The sequence below is a fragment of the Ixodes scapularis genome, unplaced genomic scaffold (assembly GCF_016920785.2).
Source record: "Ixodes scapularis isolate PalLabHiFi unplaced genomic scaffold, ASM1692078v2 PGA_scaffold6__148_contigs__length_123643588, whole genome shotgun sequence".
Classification (NCBI taxonomy): domain Eukaryota; kingdom Metazoa; phylum Arthropoda; class Arachnida; order Ixodida; family Ixodidae; genus Ixodes; species Ixodes scapularis.
The window spans coordinates 80779367-80793143 of NW_024609881.1; the positions used below are offsets into that span (position 1 = coordinate 80779367).

The 13777-nt window shown below is 45.2% G+C and overlaps 1 protein-coding gene across 1 annotated transcript in view; it reads right to left on the reverse strand.

Annotated features, from left to right (window-relative positions):
• LOC8051576 (glutamate receptor ionotropic, NMDA 2B) overlaps positions 1-13777 on the reverse strand; it is a 46366-nt gene that overhangs the window by 13064 nt on the left and 19525 nt on the right. The window contains exons 8-11 of the mRNA XM_042294831.1: positions 12895-13078; positions 3802-3927; positions 2300-2520; positions 1300-1634 (exon numbers count right to left, since the gene is read on the reverse strand). Of these exons, the coding sequence (XP_042150765.1) occupies positions 1300-1634; positions 2300-2520; positions 3802-3927; positions 12895-13078 (866 nt within the window). The remainder of the gene's footprint in view (positions 1-1299; positions 1635-2299; positions 2521-3801; positions 3928-12894; positions 13079-13777) is intronic.

A 13777-nucleotide genomic window follows, 5' to 3' on the forward strand; every position in this document is an offset into this window, starting at 1 on the left:
GCTTCGTAAAAAAACGAAAACAAAACAATACAGCAGTTGCCATCCTAGCTTTACCAAGCTGAAATAAAGTGACAGCGTTATTTTACTTCTAAACGAAACGGGCTCCGAGAACGACATCCCATACGACAAAGGTCCACGGTTCATTAATTCAGAACTGATAGCTCGCTTTGAGTAAACAAATTATTGGGAGAACTTACTGGGAGATGGAAATTCCCTGGCACTCACCAACACGTGCACCATCGACTAAATCTTGCAACCAACCGGTCTGCATCGGAATATGAAACATTCAGTATGCCAAGGTTTAGAATTTGCCAGGACATCTCGTCAGCACCTGCCACGACATCTCGTCAGCACCTGCCACTTCAGTGGAGTGTACTAGAGAGGCGGAGTGTTGTGGGGCTGCGACCAATCAACACATTCCAGTTAATGAGATCGATGAGCAGGATTTTAAACATAATCTTGTCGGAGGCCAGAGCAGGGCACACTCAACAGAAGTGCTGCCTCGGTGTTTGTCAGAGACTTGCGTTCAATCAAAGGGGACACGAGCGTCAGCCGAACACCGACGTAGCGACGCAGCACTTGGCCTCTTTATCAACGACGTGTTGCCTTCAGGGCCGCAGTACGCCGATTTGTGAGACATCATCGAGAGGATGCCTTTTAAAAAGCAGATGCTGAAAGTGGAATCACGGTCGTTTTGCACGTTCCGTGTCCATATGAACCGTTTCAGCGAACAGGCGTTCCACAGCCCAGTATACATAGACGTCAGCGCCCCGAAGGTGATTGTTGGAATGGTCTATAAACGTCTCCAAGTACAGCTTCTGCGCGTCGCCATCTTCCGGCCGGCGTTTGTGTGAAGACCTTCCGATAGTCAACACCTACACTGAAGTGTAAGGGTGCCCACGGCCACCAAATAGGCGCACAAAGCATTTTCCATCCACGTTGGCCAGAGCAGCTTCCGAAATCTGACAGCTTACAAATGTCTATAAGTGGCTTCCATGGACGTTGCATCAACGTCATTGTGATGGCCTTGCTGATGGACGCGTAATGACCGCCAGCCCAAGGCGATGACGTTACGTGCAAGACATACACCGACTTGCTGTGTAAAAACAGCCCCCGTTTGCCCTCATCTGGTGTGGGCACTGCGCTTGCGCAGAAACAAGATTCGCGTGCGGTGAAGAGTCAGCGCAGGCGCAGTGCGACCAGCAGCGCCGGCGCAGTAGACTGACGTCAGAGAGCTCAGTTAGTGTATAGGCTCGGTACTTTGCGCGATGTCCACTACTGAGGCGGGTCCATCTTTACCTGTACTCGACCATCTGGCGGTTGAACATGGCCAGGTACTTGGACTTCTTGGGCAGGGCGAAGCCGTAGCCCGTCATGGCGTACCAGGAGCCCACGGTTAGCAGGCGGCACTCGTCGTCCTGACCCACCAGGTAGTCGAGCACCGTGGCGTCGTACACGAAGGCGTCCAGCTCTCCGCGCTTCACGTCACGGATACCCTCGGTCACCGTGGACCGGTTGAAGGGACGCATGTACGCGTACAGCTGGGGCTTGTTCTGCTTGAGCACGGCCTCCGTGTTGCCGCGAGGGATGGTGCCGAACCGGAACGGGGGGTCCGTCTGCTGCGGGTTCTGAAGCTGCACGCGCAGAAGAAAAACAATCAAGAACAGCGCCCAGAAGAAACAAGCGATCAGTGTGCTGCCATACTCTGCATTTGCAAACTTTCAATGCAAACTACGTGTCCTAATTACAAGTTCAACAAGACAGTCAGTTGCCAGTGTTTTTTTGTTGTTTTTTTGCCTGTCATCATTAAGGACGTATATTCGTCCTTCCCAAAGCTTCATACGGTTTCTTTCATACGTATTACAAGTCTGTGGCAAATGGTGGTCTTGACGACGCACGACGGAATCGCTAAGAACCCGGGCGGTATAGCCATGTCTAGGAAAGGCATCCAAAAGCTTGCGCCACGTCATAATAGCTGTTTAAATCTGTGTAGTGATTATGTGGATAAGTAGTTAAAGCATGTACCCATAGCGGCATGCGCGCGCAAGGAAATAATATTCGAAGTTACCTACATGAACTGCTAAATTTTACTGTTATCCGCAAAAGGGTAGAGTTCATTTCTAGATGCTATATCTAAATTAAGTGCGACCAAAGTACAGAAAGTATCACTCCTTTGTAAACGGGCAGGTCTCATATTCATCGGCACGAGAACAGCTTGACTGCGAAAGGGAGCGCAGACGTGGGACAAGACGCTTCGGGAACTGCGGAATCAAGCCAAGCGTGTGTCTCACTGACTGACCCGGTTATCCTCGATGCCCGCGAGGTTGTAGTACTCCTCGCGGGTGATCATGAAGGCGGCCAGGTTGGCCGTGTAGATGGCCAGGAACACGACGGCGAACATGGCCCACACGTTGGACATGAAGCGTGCCGTGTAGCCCCGGGGGCAGTCCACGTTCACCGCAGCCCCGAACAGTATGGCCCACACCAGCCAGTAGGTGCGGAACAGCGAGAACCGATGCTCTGCAAACAGAGATATCTCTTTTCTTAAACGAACGCTGTCTCCGCTGGAGGTATCGTTAAGGAGGCACTGGACTCCCCAGAAAGAAAAATGAATTAAGTTCCTTGGTAGGACAACTCTAACAGAATAAACTTCCTCCGAAAATAAAAAAAGAATAGCAGAGAATTTCGGTTGCGAAACTGATTTGAGCGTTTCCGAAGTATGCTTCTATTTTAAGGCCAAGCTCTCTGAATAGAAGCATATTTTGGAACCGCTTTCAAATCAAATGAAGTCTCGCGACGTAAATATTGCGCGTCAAATATATGTTTGAAGAACAATCAATTTTGAAGTATGTGTGTTATTTGGGCATTTAAAAAAAATGAGAAGGGGCCGGGAGTTCAGTACCGTTATAAGGGGACCGTTGTAGTGCAGTTCCAGCCCGCCTTTCCACCGTTAAAAGTGTGGCACGTCATTTTGTACGGCAAGACGACAACATCAGTTCTCCAAGCAGAAGGTCATTAACTTCGTTTCAGCTTCGGTCCAGACGCAGACAAAGCTACAAGCGCGAGCTCCGGGCTTTCAGCATCCCTGCCAAGCACGCGCGCTCGTGCAGTCCAAGCACTGTTCTGGGCCACATGCTCGCGCTTGTAGCATCGGCTGCGTCTGGACCGAAGCTGAAACGAAGTATAGTTACCATATATTTACGTATAAAGAGAAAGGAAAAGGTTTACCTGGGGCGTGATTTTTCACTCGAACCTTCCGAAAGAACGTTTACACGTTTGTAGCCTACAACCAAGAGTGCATACATCTAACCTCGCGACCAAGTAGAAGGCTGACGTATGCAACGATTAATGACTTTTTGGGGACACCGATCATTTATAACAGATACATTTGATCTGTTTGTTTGGCCGTATGATATTATATTTCAGTTTCTTCATTAATCCGGGCCCAAATTATACGAGCGCTACGGAACAGAGGGTCGCACGATAAAATTTTCTTGGGGGCAGGTACACCTGAAAGAACCGTTGCTTATCAAAATTACTATATATAATCTCCCAAGTAAAAAAGAAAAAAATAAGAAAGTCTTATAAAATTAGGAGATAGACAAGTGATATATGCCCAAACCTGTCGTTTCCGAGAGGTGTCTAAGTAATTAATCTATCCCACTTCGGGAGTTCGGTTATACTGGCACAAGGGCTTCTTTTTTTTTTTCAGATTTGTAGGACTTGCTTTGCCTCGCATAGAACACGATGCGCTCTTTTGTTCTAATGAAGCTCCACAGAAAGACGCCGACGTGTGCTCACCTCTCGGCGGCGTGATGCGCATGTCGTAGCCCGAGGGACTCATCCACTCGAAGACGAAGATGGAAAAGGCTGCCACCTGGATACTCACGAGCAGGATCAGCAGCCAAGAAACCGTGTCGAAGGGTTCTGCGAAGCCACGCGCCCATGAGTGTCTCACAAACCTGTCGCACTATGCAATCCAATCGTGTTGGGCGACACTCAAACTGCGAGGCACGGTCAACGTCAGCGAGTGCGTTCCTGTTAAGTAATCTTTACTCCGTTTCGCTCTAATGCCCTCGTTACACGGGTATACCCTCAATAGCAGTTAAGTCACCCTTAACTGCAGACAGTTTTTTTTTTTCGGGTAATTATTTCAGACAGTTAGTTTGGAAGAAGTTGAGAGTGCGCGTGAGCAGGTTTGATGGGCGCGGTGCTCAAGACGCACAAGCGCGCGTGAGCCCACAGCTTTAACGGCGTAACCGCGTAAAGTTCTCCGATCGGATACACGTGGTAACTGTGGCTTAGCGTAATCTACGGTCAATCCCGTCTAACTTGGGTATGAGTCCGATTACAGCCGACGCTTCGATTCGATGGAGCCAATCAAAGTAGCGCCATTAGTACATTATCATCATTGTCTTCGTGGGTTTGCTATAACAAACTAAACAAATCGTGCGCAGAAAATAAATAATGAGGATCTCGGCACATTCGCTGTTCGTGATTGATTTAGTCGGTAATGGTAAGCGTACAAAGACGACGAGAGCCGGGACTATGCACTTTTAGCGCTCATTGATTGGCTTCCATCGCCTTTTGACATTGCGATCACGTGTGGCGCTCTACTCTATTTCACCGTAATGATGTACCTCAGGAAACTCTTCAAGCGCGAGTTCCTTGCTCTAGGGCGCATCTCGGCGGCACAAGCTCTCGTGCATTAAGAGCAGCTGCCAACGCTATGAGCTAGCGCTTTTAGCCTTCGCAGCGGTACAACATAAGGTGAAACGAAGTATAGTATAGTGTTTGCCATCACCGTGACGAATAAATCGCAACAAGATACTACCTCTTGCTTAAAAAAAAATCATGCGTTGATCCCGTAATGGGTGCGGTCGTTCGGATGTCGTGTAACAGACACGTGCAACAGACACGTTCATATGTGCGCTTTAGGTCGCGTAGCTCATCCTGAAATTAAAATCTGCTCGTTCCTTCGGTACTCTTTATTGTTATCGATTTTTTGAAAAGTTGTTTTGTCATTAGGACAACAAACGAGCGTCCGTACAAAACTAAAAACAATGAAAAACAAGAGCGCCACAAAGTCGGCTCATATAGGCGGTATCGTGCAGCGGTTCCTTTCTGAGTGCATTGGTGATTTTAATATATCTACAAGCTTTTTGTGGTCGACAGAGGTGTCAGCGTTTACGAATGAGTCAAGATGATCAGCCTATCTTTATCCCTGTTCCAAAACGTTGATTCCTCTCTTGCTGGTAATAATGTATTCGGACGACGCACAAATGTAGGTTCGGGTGGTGCGGTGAACATACACGCTAAAATACAAACAGACGACAACAACTGAAACTTGTGTGAATTTCTGAAGGAGCGAAAATAATCGCATGCTATTTTAAAAATACGAGGGTATCTCCTGCGCGTAAATCGCAAATATTTTTTTTCATGGAAGTTTATTTGCAATCTTTCTACAATATACAGGGTGTCACAAAACAAAAATTACAGTTTTCTTTTTTTTTTTTACGCAAAAGTAAATTAGGCATCGCCGAATGCTCATTCACCGCGCAAAGGTAGCACCAGAGGCCACAACTAGATGCCAAAGTTCCAGCCCGATCCGATGCCTTATTCAAAAGTCATAAGGGATTTTCTGAAAATTTCAATGGGAAAATGGAGCCCATTTTTGCCCGTTTTGGGTTTCTGGCGCCCATAGAGCCCCACGTATTCGAAAACTCCGTCGGCCGCCATTTTCCCATTGGAATTTATTGCATGGGGCTGAAACTTTGGAATCTGGTTGTGACCTCTAGCGCTACCTTTGGGCGAAAAATGAGCGTTCGGCGATGCCTAGTTTATTTTTGCAAAAAAAAAAAAAATCTGTAAACTTTTTTTTTTTTTCTGTGACACTGTATATCTCCGATTTGTTCGTTCGAGGAAAAAATGCGCTAAACTACTTCTTTATGTGTTAAAGTTCGTTCAATTTTCGGCTTGTTTTGCGCATGTAGGTTCCAGGCTTAGCAGCTGTAATCAGTGACAAGTTAAGAACCCAGTAGATTATCCGCCTCCAGCGTGAGGTTTCTGCCTTTGATAATACTTTATCGCTTGAGGAAGCACGGCAAAGGCAACGAGCTGATTAAAAGTGCTGTGCGTATCAGAAGCCTCAGGTCGGCAGTAGTGAAACTCCAGTCAAATCGCCGCACGTGCCGTCGTATTTGAGCGAAGACTAACCTGACCTTATTGACGTAGCTAAAATAACAATTGCGTAGACTCTAACTACTTTAAAATCGCCTGCTTAGTGTGCCCAACGAAAAGCGGTTCGCGTGGTTCCACGAACGCCTTTAGCTTGCAATAAGCCTCATGCGGTTTACCGGCGACCATTGGAGTTGGGAGTACGAGTCATCTAAATTTCATAAAATTGAATTTTCGCGACGACAATTCATTAGTTATTGTGAATACGAGACTGCGACAATGCCGCGTTTTTACTGGCATCAGCCCGGCTGTGTTTACTCTTCGTTGTGTGCCTGGATGCCGGCTGGTAATATCATGTCCGTAAATTACGAGGCTCTTCTTTTCTTATTCTCCTATTCAGTTTTTTTGCATTTTTGCGTCGTCTCTCTTTCGGGACAAACGGTCGTTAAAATTTAACGCAAATAAATAATGCATCGGGACGCAAGACACCGAGAAAAAAACAACAACAGTTGCGTAGCAGTGGAAGACTTTCAGGAATCAAATTAGGGCTCCGGCAGGCTTTGTCAAGATATGTTTGCGAATCTGCGAATGAATTTAGGAGAGCGGCGCTGTGTGAAGTTTGGAGCAACCCTAAATTGAAAAGCTTCAATTTATGGAAGGTGAACGTTGTAATGTCTTCTTCTGAGGTTGTATTCTGCACAGTGCAGCAGAACGATTCGGCCATTGAAGCACGGGACTGCCAGCTTTTCTGTATACTCTTTAAAAGGGTCATGAGACGATATGGGGCTGGAATGTTCACAGCTTTGCAGGGGCGCACTGGTCCTCTCTGGCCGAAGTATATACTTGCACAGGCCGCCACTGATTAAGAAGCTTCTTTGTCGCGGTGAAATTGCGAGGATAACAGGGTTCTATTTCTTTCAGTCTCGTCTTCGCAAAGCTTCATGACGTAATTGTCGGATCGAAACAACCCGCCTGACGACAATTGAGTTGCGGCTTATGGATTGGACGCGAGAACTGCGTGAGCACCCGACTCCGGCTCGTAACAATTAATAGAGAGTTTTAGTAGATCGTTCCCATGGACTCCGATAACGATACCCGATACTCCGCCACCGCCTCCCTTGTGCAGGCATAGTATCGTTATCGGGGCTATCGGAGGTATCGGAACGATCTACTAAAACACTCTAATGCCTCGATGGACACTCGGGTAGTGGCTTGTGTCCACCCACTGTGGTGAGAATAGCCGGACACTAACGATGGCTAGAGTTGAGCACTCGTTTCTTTTTTTTACTTTTCCAATTACAGTGCGTGTATATGATTAACGTTGGCTTCATACGATAGGCACCAGGCCACGTGGCCGCTTGTTCTGGCTTCCAGTTGAGAGAATGAACGATGCTCGTATTTCTCGAAATGGTTTGGCCACTGCCATTGCCTAGAAATAAAACAAAAATCGTTCAGCCTTTCCATTCTCGTGAAGAAGGAAGACCAGCGGAGCTGTACTCGATACACTGTGTGCTTCTTCTTCTTCGTCGTCTGTTTTTTGCGCTGTTTCCTACGGTGAATTCCCACCAACGCGCCCAACTATCCATTCTTCTATTATGGATGGATGGATGGATGGATGAATACGGCTGAGCCCTTTGGATCGGGCGGTAGCTTACGCCACCTAGCCATTTTGTTTTACCATTTAAGCTTAGAATATTTAAATGTGAAATCTATATTCACTCTGCAGTGCAAAGAAAGTGAGGTTATGAATTATAGCTGGAAAGGTTGGCGCCATCTACGAGCGACGGCGGAAACCATACTGGCTGTGTGCTTGCCGCCGTCGCTTATAGATGGCGGTAGCTGTCCAGGTAGGTTTGTGTCGACATACACGGACACGATCCTGGGGAACCTAGCCCTTAAGGGGGGACACTGCCCAGAAAAAAAAATTTCTCCAAAAAAAGTTGATTTTGTAAAATGACATATTTACACCTAGTAACATCTGGAGAGTATTCCCAAAATGTTTTATTAATTTACACTGCATAGTTAATTTTTTATAAATTATTTTCTGTCCAACAAACCTAAAGAAAAGATAGGGTTTGGAGCACTTTGAAAGCATTTTTCTCCATTCGACTTTTTGGTATAAATTTCATTTTAGTCAATCTATCGTTTGATAATGGCAAAACAGGGAAGGCTCATTCTTCCCTTTTCCCGACTGAAATTTAATAAGGAATGCGGCTATGGAACATTTTTGTCACTTTACGGATGTCTTTTATAAAAAAATGTTGACATTTTGTCGAAGACACAGAAGACCAAAAAGTTGACCAATTTTTCAGAAGAGAAAATTTATAGAAATAAACTACTTTTTAGAAAAAAACATTCCATAGCCGCATTCTCTAGGCACTCTGATACATATCTAGCGAATAGAAATGTTGAATATTGTGATAGTTTTCCAACGATAGATTAACTAAACAATGTAGGCGTATTGCTGATAGAAGCTGCTCTGATTTCCTTCCCATTTAACCGACAGACCTAAACTTTTGTTATACACCCTCTAGCATGACCACCAGCCTACCTGTGAATTTCGCTCATTTTAAGACAAGAGTTCAAAAGTTGACCCTCCTAGGGGGTGTGTCCCCTTAACACGTCCGCTGTAAAAGTTTATTTATTTATTAACCTTAGAGAGCGATTTTAAGTAGTAGCTAGCAAAAGTGGAAAAATTGTCTCATGGCTTCTTTAAACTTAGTGCACTAGCAAACCCCAGCCGGTACGTAAAAGTGCAGTAATACACTTTTACGCACCTTTTGCGACGCCTTTTTACCCAACGTTCTTCGAACTATCAGCTGACAAGTTGCAAGGAAGAGCGGCGTTCGAAAGCGGTTGTTCCTTGTTACGTGCATGCAAGCAGCAGGTACGGACGGAGAGCGTTCCCAGTTCCCCCAGCGGCAACGACACCATGATGAGCGGAGAGGGACCAACCGGCAAGGTTTCCCGGGTGAAATCGTACATCTGTATTGCCTGGCATTAGGTTAGTCTTCATCTACTAGTCCAAGGTGAAAAGTAACAAGAAAATTGCCCTGTTACGTTTGAGGCGAAGTAACACGTTCTTATTGAGGCTCGGTCACGAGAAGCGTTCGATATGAATGTTTGAGCTAGTAGTGAGTACCGGTAATAATACTATTGGGTTCCTTTTATTGTTTTTTCACCGTACGCGTCTGTACAAGGCCACAATCGTAATATATTTACTCTTTTATTACTAGGTGAAGACAATTAAATTCTGTAGAATTCATTAGGTTCTTAGACTTAAGTCTAGAATAGAACGCATGGCTCATAGGATCTGATCAGCGGCACTCAAAACGACTTAAAAATCTAATCCAATAATCGAGAAGCCGAGGCCGCTTTCAACGCTCTTACACACGGTATACTCGTTTTCTTTCTAATTTAATGCATTTGTAACGATTGACATCTACTTTTATTCTAGTCCTGACAACACTTTTTTTTTTAACCTACGTCAAGAACAGTTTTTAAGTCTTTCCCCGAGCAAATTGGTCTTAGTATTACGCAAAACAAATAAACGATGCAACTTCCAGTAAGTGTATTATATACGCGTCAATCACTGCAAGTTTTTTTTATCTGTTTCTTCCCGCAAAACTCACAAAACAGTTTCACGAATATTTAAATAAATGATATCACTTGTAGCGAAACGATTGGTTAGAGGCGCAGTACGACCATGTTCGCAACAGTGAGCATCACACCACAAATAACGCCTACATCACCGTATAAAAAAAATTGTTTATTCAAACGGTCGGTCATGAAGTTCGCCTCAAACTAGACGCACGACCCATCAAAAAGTGAGACATCAACCCTGCAAGCGCTCCACGTTGGTGTAAGCAAGACGTGATTTCACGCTGTATGAGGCACCCGTTTCTCTCTCGGATGACATTCAGATGAATGTCTTCCGCGGGCTTAAATGGACCCTCCATGCAAATTGCCACACGAATCCAGCTCTCATATGCAAAACTTTGGTAGCGTAGCAGCGAGGGTCGTTTCTTCGCATCAAAGCATCATTAGTTTGAGCGAACCAGCTACAGAGTCGGAGGACGACCGTGATGTGCTTCCGACATCGTCGGCAGTCAGACTCGTTTGCGTAATGCGATTAGGAACGAGTTTTTTTTTTTTTTCTGATTTTGCTGATGATGTCTGAAATGTGCTACGCGTCACGATTGAGAGAGAGAGAGAGCGCCACCCGCCCACGAATCCGAAAGTTGTACCTACAGTTTGCTTTACTGAACGTTTTTTGCCTAAACCACTTTGCGGCATTTTGTTTGGGAAACTTCTGAACGCGCTTGAAGGATAAACAATATATTGAGGTATTTTACACATTACGTAAGACACGACAGAACACAATGGACAAAAAAGAGAGTGATATATGTATATTCATATGCGAGTCACACACCTCTACCGCTCATTCACACTGGAAGCGGATCCGCGTTAGCAAGGTTGTATAAAGATCCAGTACAATTCCACGCGCACTCGATGACATCGAGTGCGCATGCATATGTACTGGATCTTTATACAACCGCGTTCGCAACCGCTTTGCGAACGCGGATCGCTTCCAGTGTGAATGAGCGGTTAGAGTTTGCAGCTCCTAAACATTGAAACTGCATCTAAGTGTTGTTAAAATACTGGATCGATCTGAAACGACTTTTCAATTCTCGGGTCTTACGATCGCGAGATAGATCAAAATAAATATATTATTTTCACGTACATTCTCAAGGGAGCAGCTTTTTTGTTTTGTGGATTTGTAGTTATCAAATACCGAAAGAAGCAAAATGTTTGCATTTGTTTTTTCATCACAATCGCCGAGTCATTCTACAACAATTGCTTGACAATGACAACAACACAGTAGATCGATTGTTGGAAAACAATCATGGACATAAGAAAGCGCGAGCACGCGCATGCTTTTACTGTGGTCATATAATTAATTAAAACGATACTGAATAATGCAGGGTCGTGCTTGTATCCTCGTATTTTGTCTGTGAACCATGGCAATCTATATTAACATTGTTTTTTTTATTATGAGGCAACGAGTTTATTTCAGTAGTTTTTGACAACCGCCAAAAAACCTTTGCAGCCATCACTGTAATATAAATTTAAAAAAATTATCTCCTCCTTCCCCCTCCCCCCCCCACCAAAAAACAAAACAAAAAAAGCAAAAGTTATTGCTATTTTTGAATTTAAAATTAAGTTTAGTATACTGTGATTTCAATTTTTAAATAATCGCCTTAAAAGAGCAAAGTGTGTTGAACAGCAAACGGCATAAGAAATTAACTTGACTGCGTTCGGCTTCCTAACTTTTCTACCGGTAAATTTACGAATTGCTAGCGTTGCTATAGTCACCAATAAAATACCAGAAATGAGATCAAGAAAATGAATTATTAATTTATTGAAAATGTATAATTCACCGTGCATTCATTTAGGATTCAGGATAATTAACTATCTGGCCACGGTGAATATAACTACTTGCTTTCAGCTTAAAGGGGCGATGCAACTACTTTTGTACTTTGCGCAAATACCGCTTAGAATGGATCCCTGACGTTGATGACCCGTGAAACAGCCGTTCCTTTTCACTACACGCAATAGACCATTTGCTATATTACCCAAGCATCAGGGAGAATGCAGGGATTGGTGTTCCAGGCGCCACACACACACGCCTTCCCCGTATAAAAGATCCGAAGTAAATAACCAAAATAAAGCGTTGACGAACGCGCGTGCAAGATGCCATTTGTTTTATGTTTGTGCTCTAGAAAATTTACTACTGCTGAGGCCAGGACGTGCGGCGCGTGGAACACCAATCCCTGCATTCTCCTCGATGCTTGGGTAATATAGCAAAAGTTCTATTGAAGTCGCAAAAAAGTCAAAGAAAAACAAGCAGCGTGCACCGCCTCAACTCGCAGCCAGAACAAGCGGCCACGTGATCTGGAGTCAATTATATGCTGCCAATCTTGATCATAGACACGAGCTGGGGTTGGCAAGGCACAGGACACGCACTGAGTTTCAGACATTGTTATCACGAGGTCCGAATGCTTCTCGAGCTATCCATTATCACGAGCCCAAATCAAGTGCCCACGCAACGTGTTGGTCATATTTATGAGCCGCATTCAAATATCGTCACTGAAGGTACTGCGATCTCCCAGTTACATCATCAGGTTTTGCGAAGGCGAGATTGAATGAAAATTATCGCTTTTGTCCTTGAAATTGCACCGCAACAAAGGAGTTTCTTGGCCAGTGGCGTTGCGTGCGAGTATCCTTGAGTCCCACTAATGCAAGTAAGATCGTGTAAAGTGAAAACGTTCCAATGGAATATCGTAGCTCCGCCGCTTTAAGTCCAGACGCGAAAAACGCTACGAGCTGAGGAGACCAGTCAGACAGCGTCAAAGGCGCGTCATTGTGGTGTTCGTGGTGTTTCTGTACGTGTTCTATAATCGCTGAGCCAGTCATAAACAAAAAAAAAAAGGCCCAGTGACTTGCAATTTTGACGCTGCTCCGGATTGGTTCCATTAGCTCGTTGTGTCGGTTGCGTCTGGATTAAGTTAAAACAAAGTATAGGGCACCCATATGGTCACCGCAGGCGCGCCAGTTCAAGGTTTGTCTATGAGACGATCTACACGCACAGCAGCAAGATGACAGCGCCCGGGAGGCCCTACTTAAACGCGCATAAACTTCAAAAGGACGTCTCACCCAAAAAGGCCTTTGGTGATATAATGCCCGTCCGTTTGGCGACCACGATGGCAATGCCGGTCTCCAGAAAGGGCACGGTGAAGTCCACCGCCATCTGGCGGTCGGAGTTGATCTTGATAGACGTTACCACGATGTCCGCTTTCTTGTCCAGCAGCTCGGCGATAAGGCCGTTCCATGTGCCGTTCTGAATGGCCACAAGCCGGATTCTTTGATTAAAACTTGAGCGTACTATACTTTCATGAAAGACGAGCAAAACTCGATGATGTTCACCTTCGAAAAAACTCCGTGGTGTTATGTTTATGATACTTATCCTGTGGAGATCACGGAGTGAAAAGTCCCGATTTGTCTAGAAAACGCTGTCCACAGAAAGAAAAATACTAGGATGATGGTTCTTCGGAAGGCATTCTCATGCGAACTTAAGCCTGAAGTTAGTCCCATAAAGCCGTCAATAGAACAATGTAGGTTATAGCAGCCGCAACCTGTGGGGGTATTTGCGGTGAGAAGCTTGCGAGGGGCGCTGTTGTTTTCCTCACTCTGGGTAGTGCACGTGCTACCCACGCGGTTATGGTTTAATTTTTATAGTGTGTAGCAGCTTGGCACTGCACGTGCTTGCACCAGCAGAGGGCGTTGAAGTATTCTCACTCTGGGTTGCGAAAAAATTCCGCCAGGCGGCAATACCCAAACTTTTCGCCGCGAATAGTCAGATCATGCCACTGGGTGCATAGAGCATTGATCCTCCATTTGAACATTTGGTGTAACTTTTATGCAACGCAATAATTACACCGTTTAAATAAGAAGTTCAGTGTCGTTTCGTAAACGTCTCTTGCCTGGTGGCAGTGTGGCAGACATCGAAATAAGCGTTATAAGGTGCATTCACGCGGCA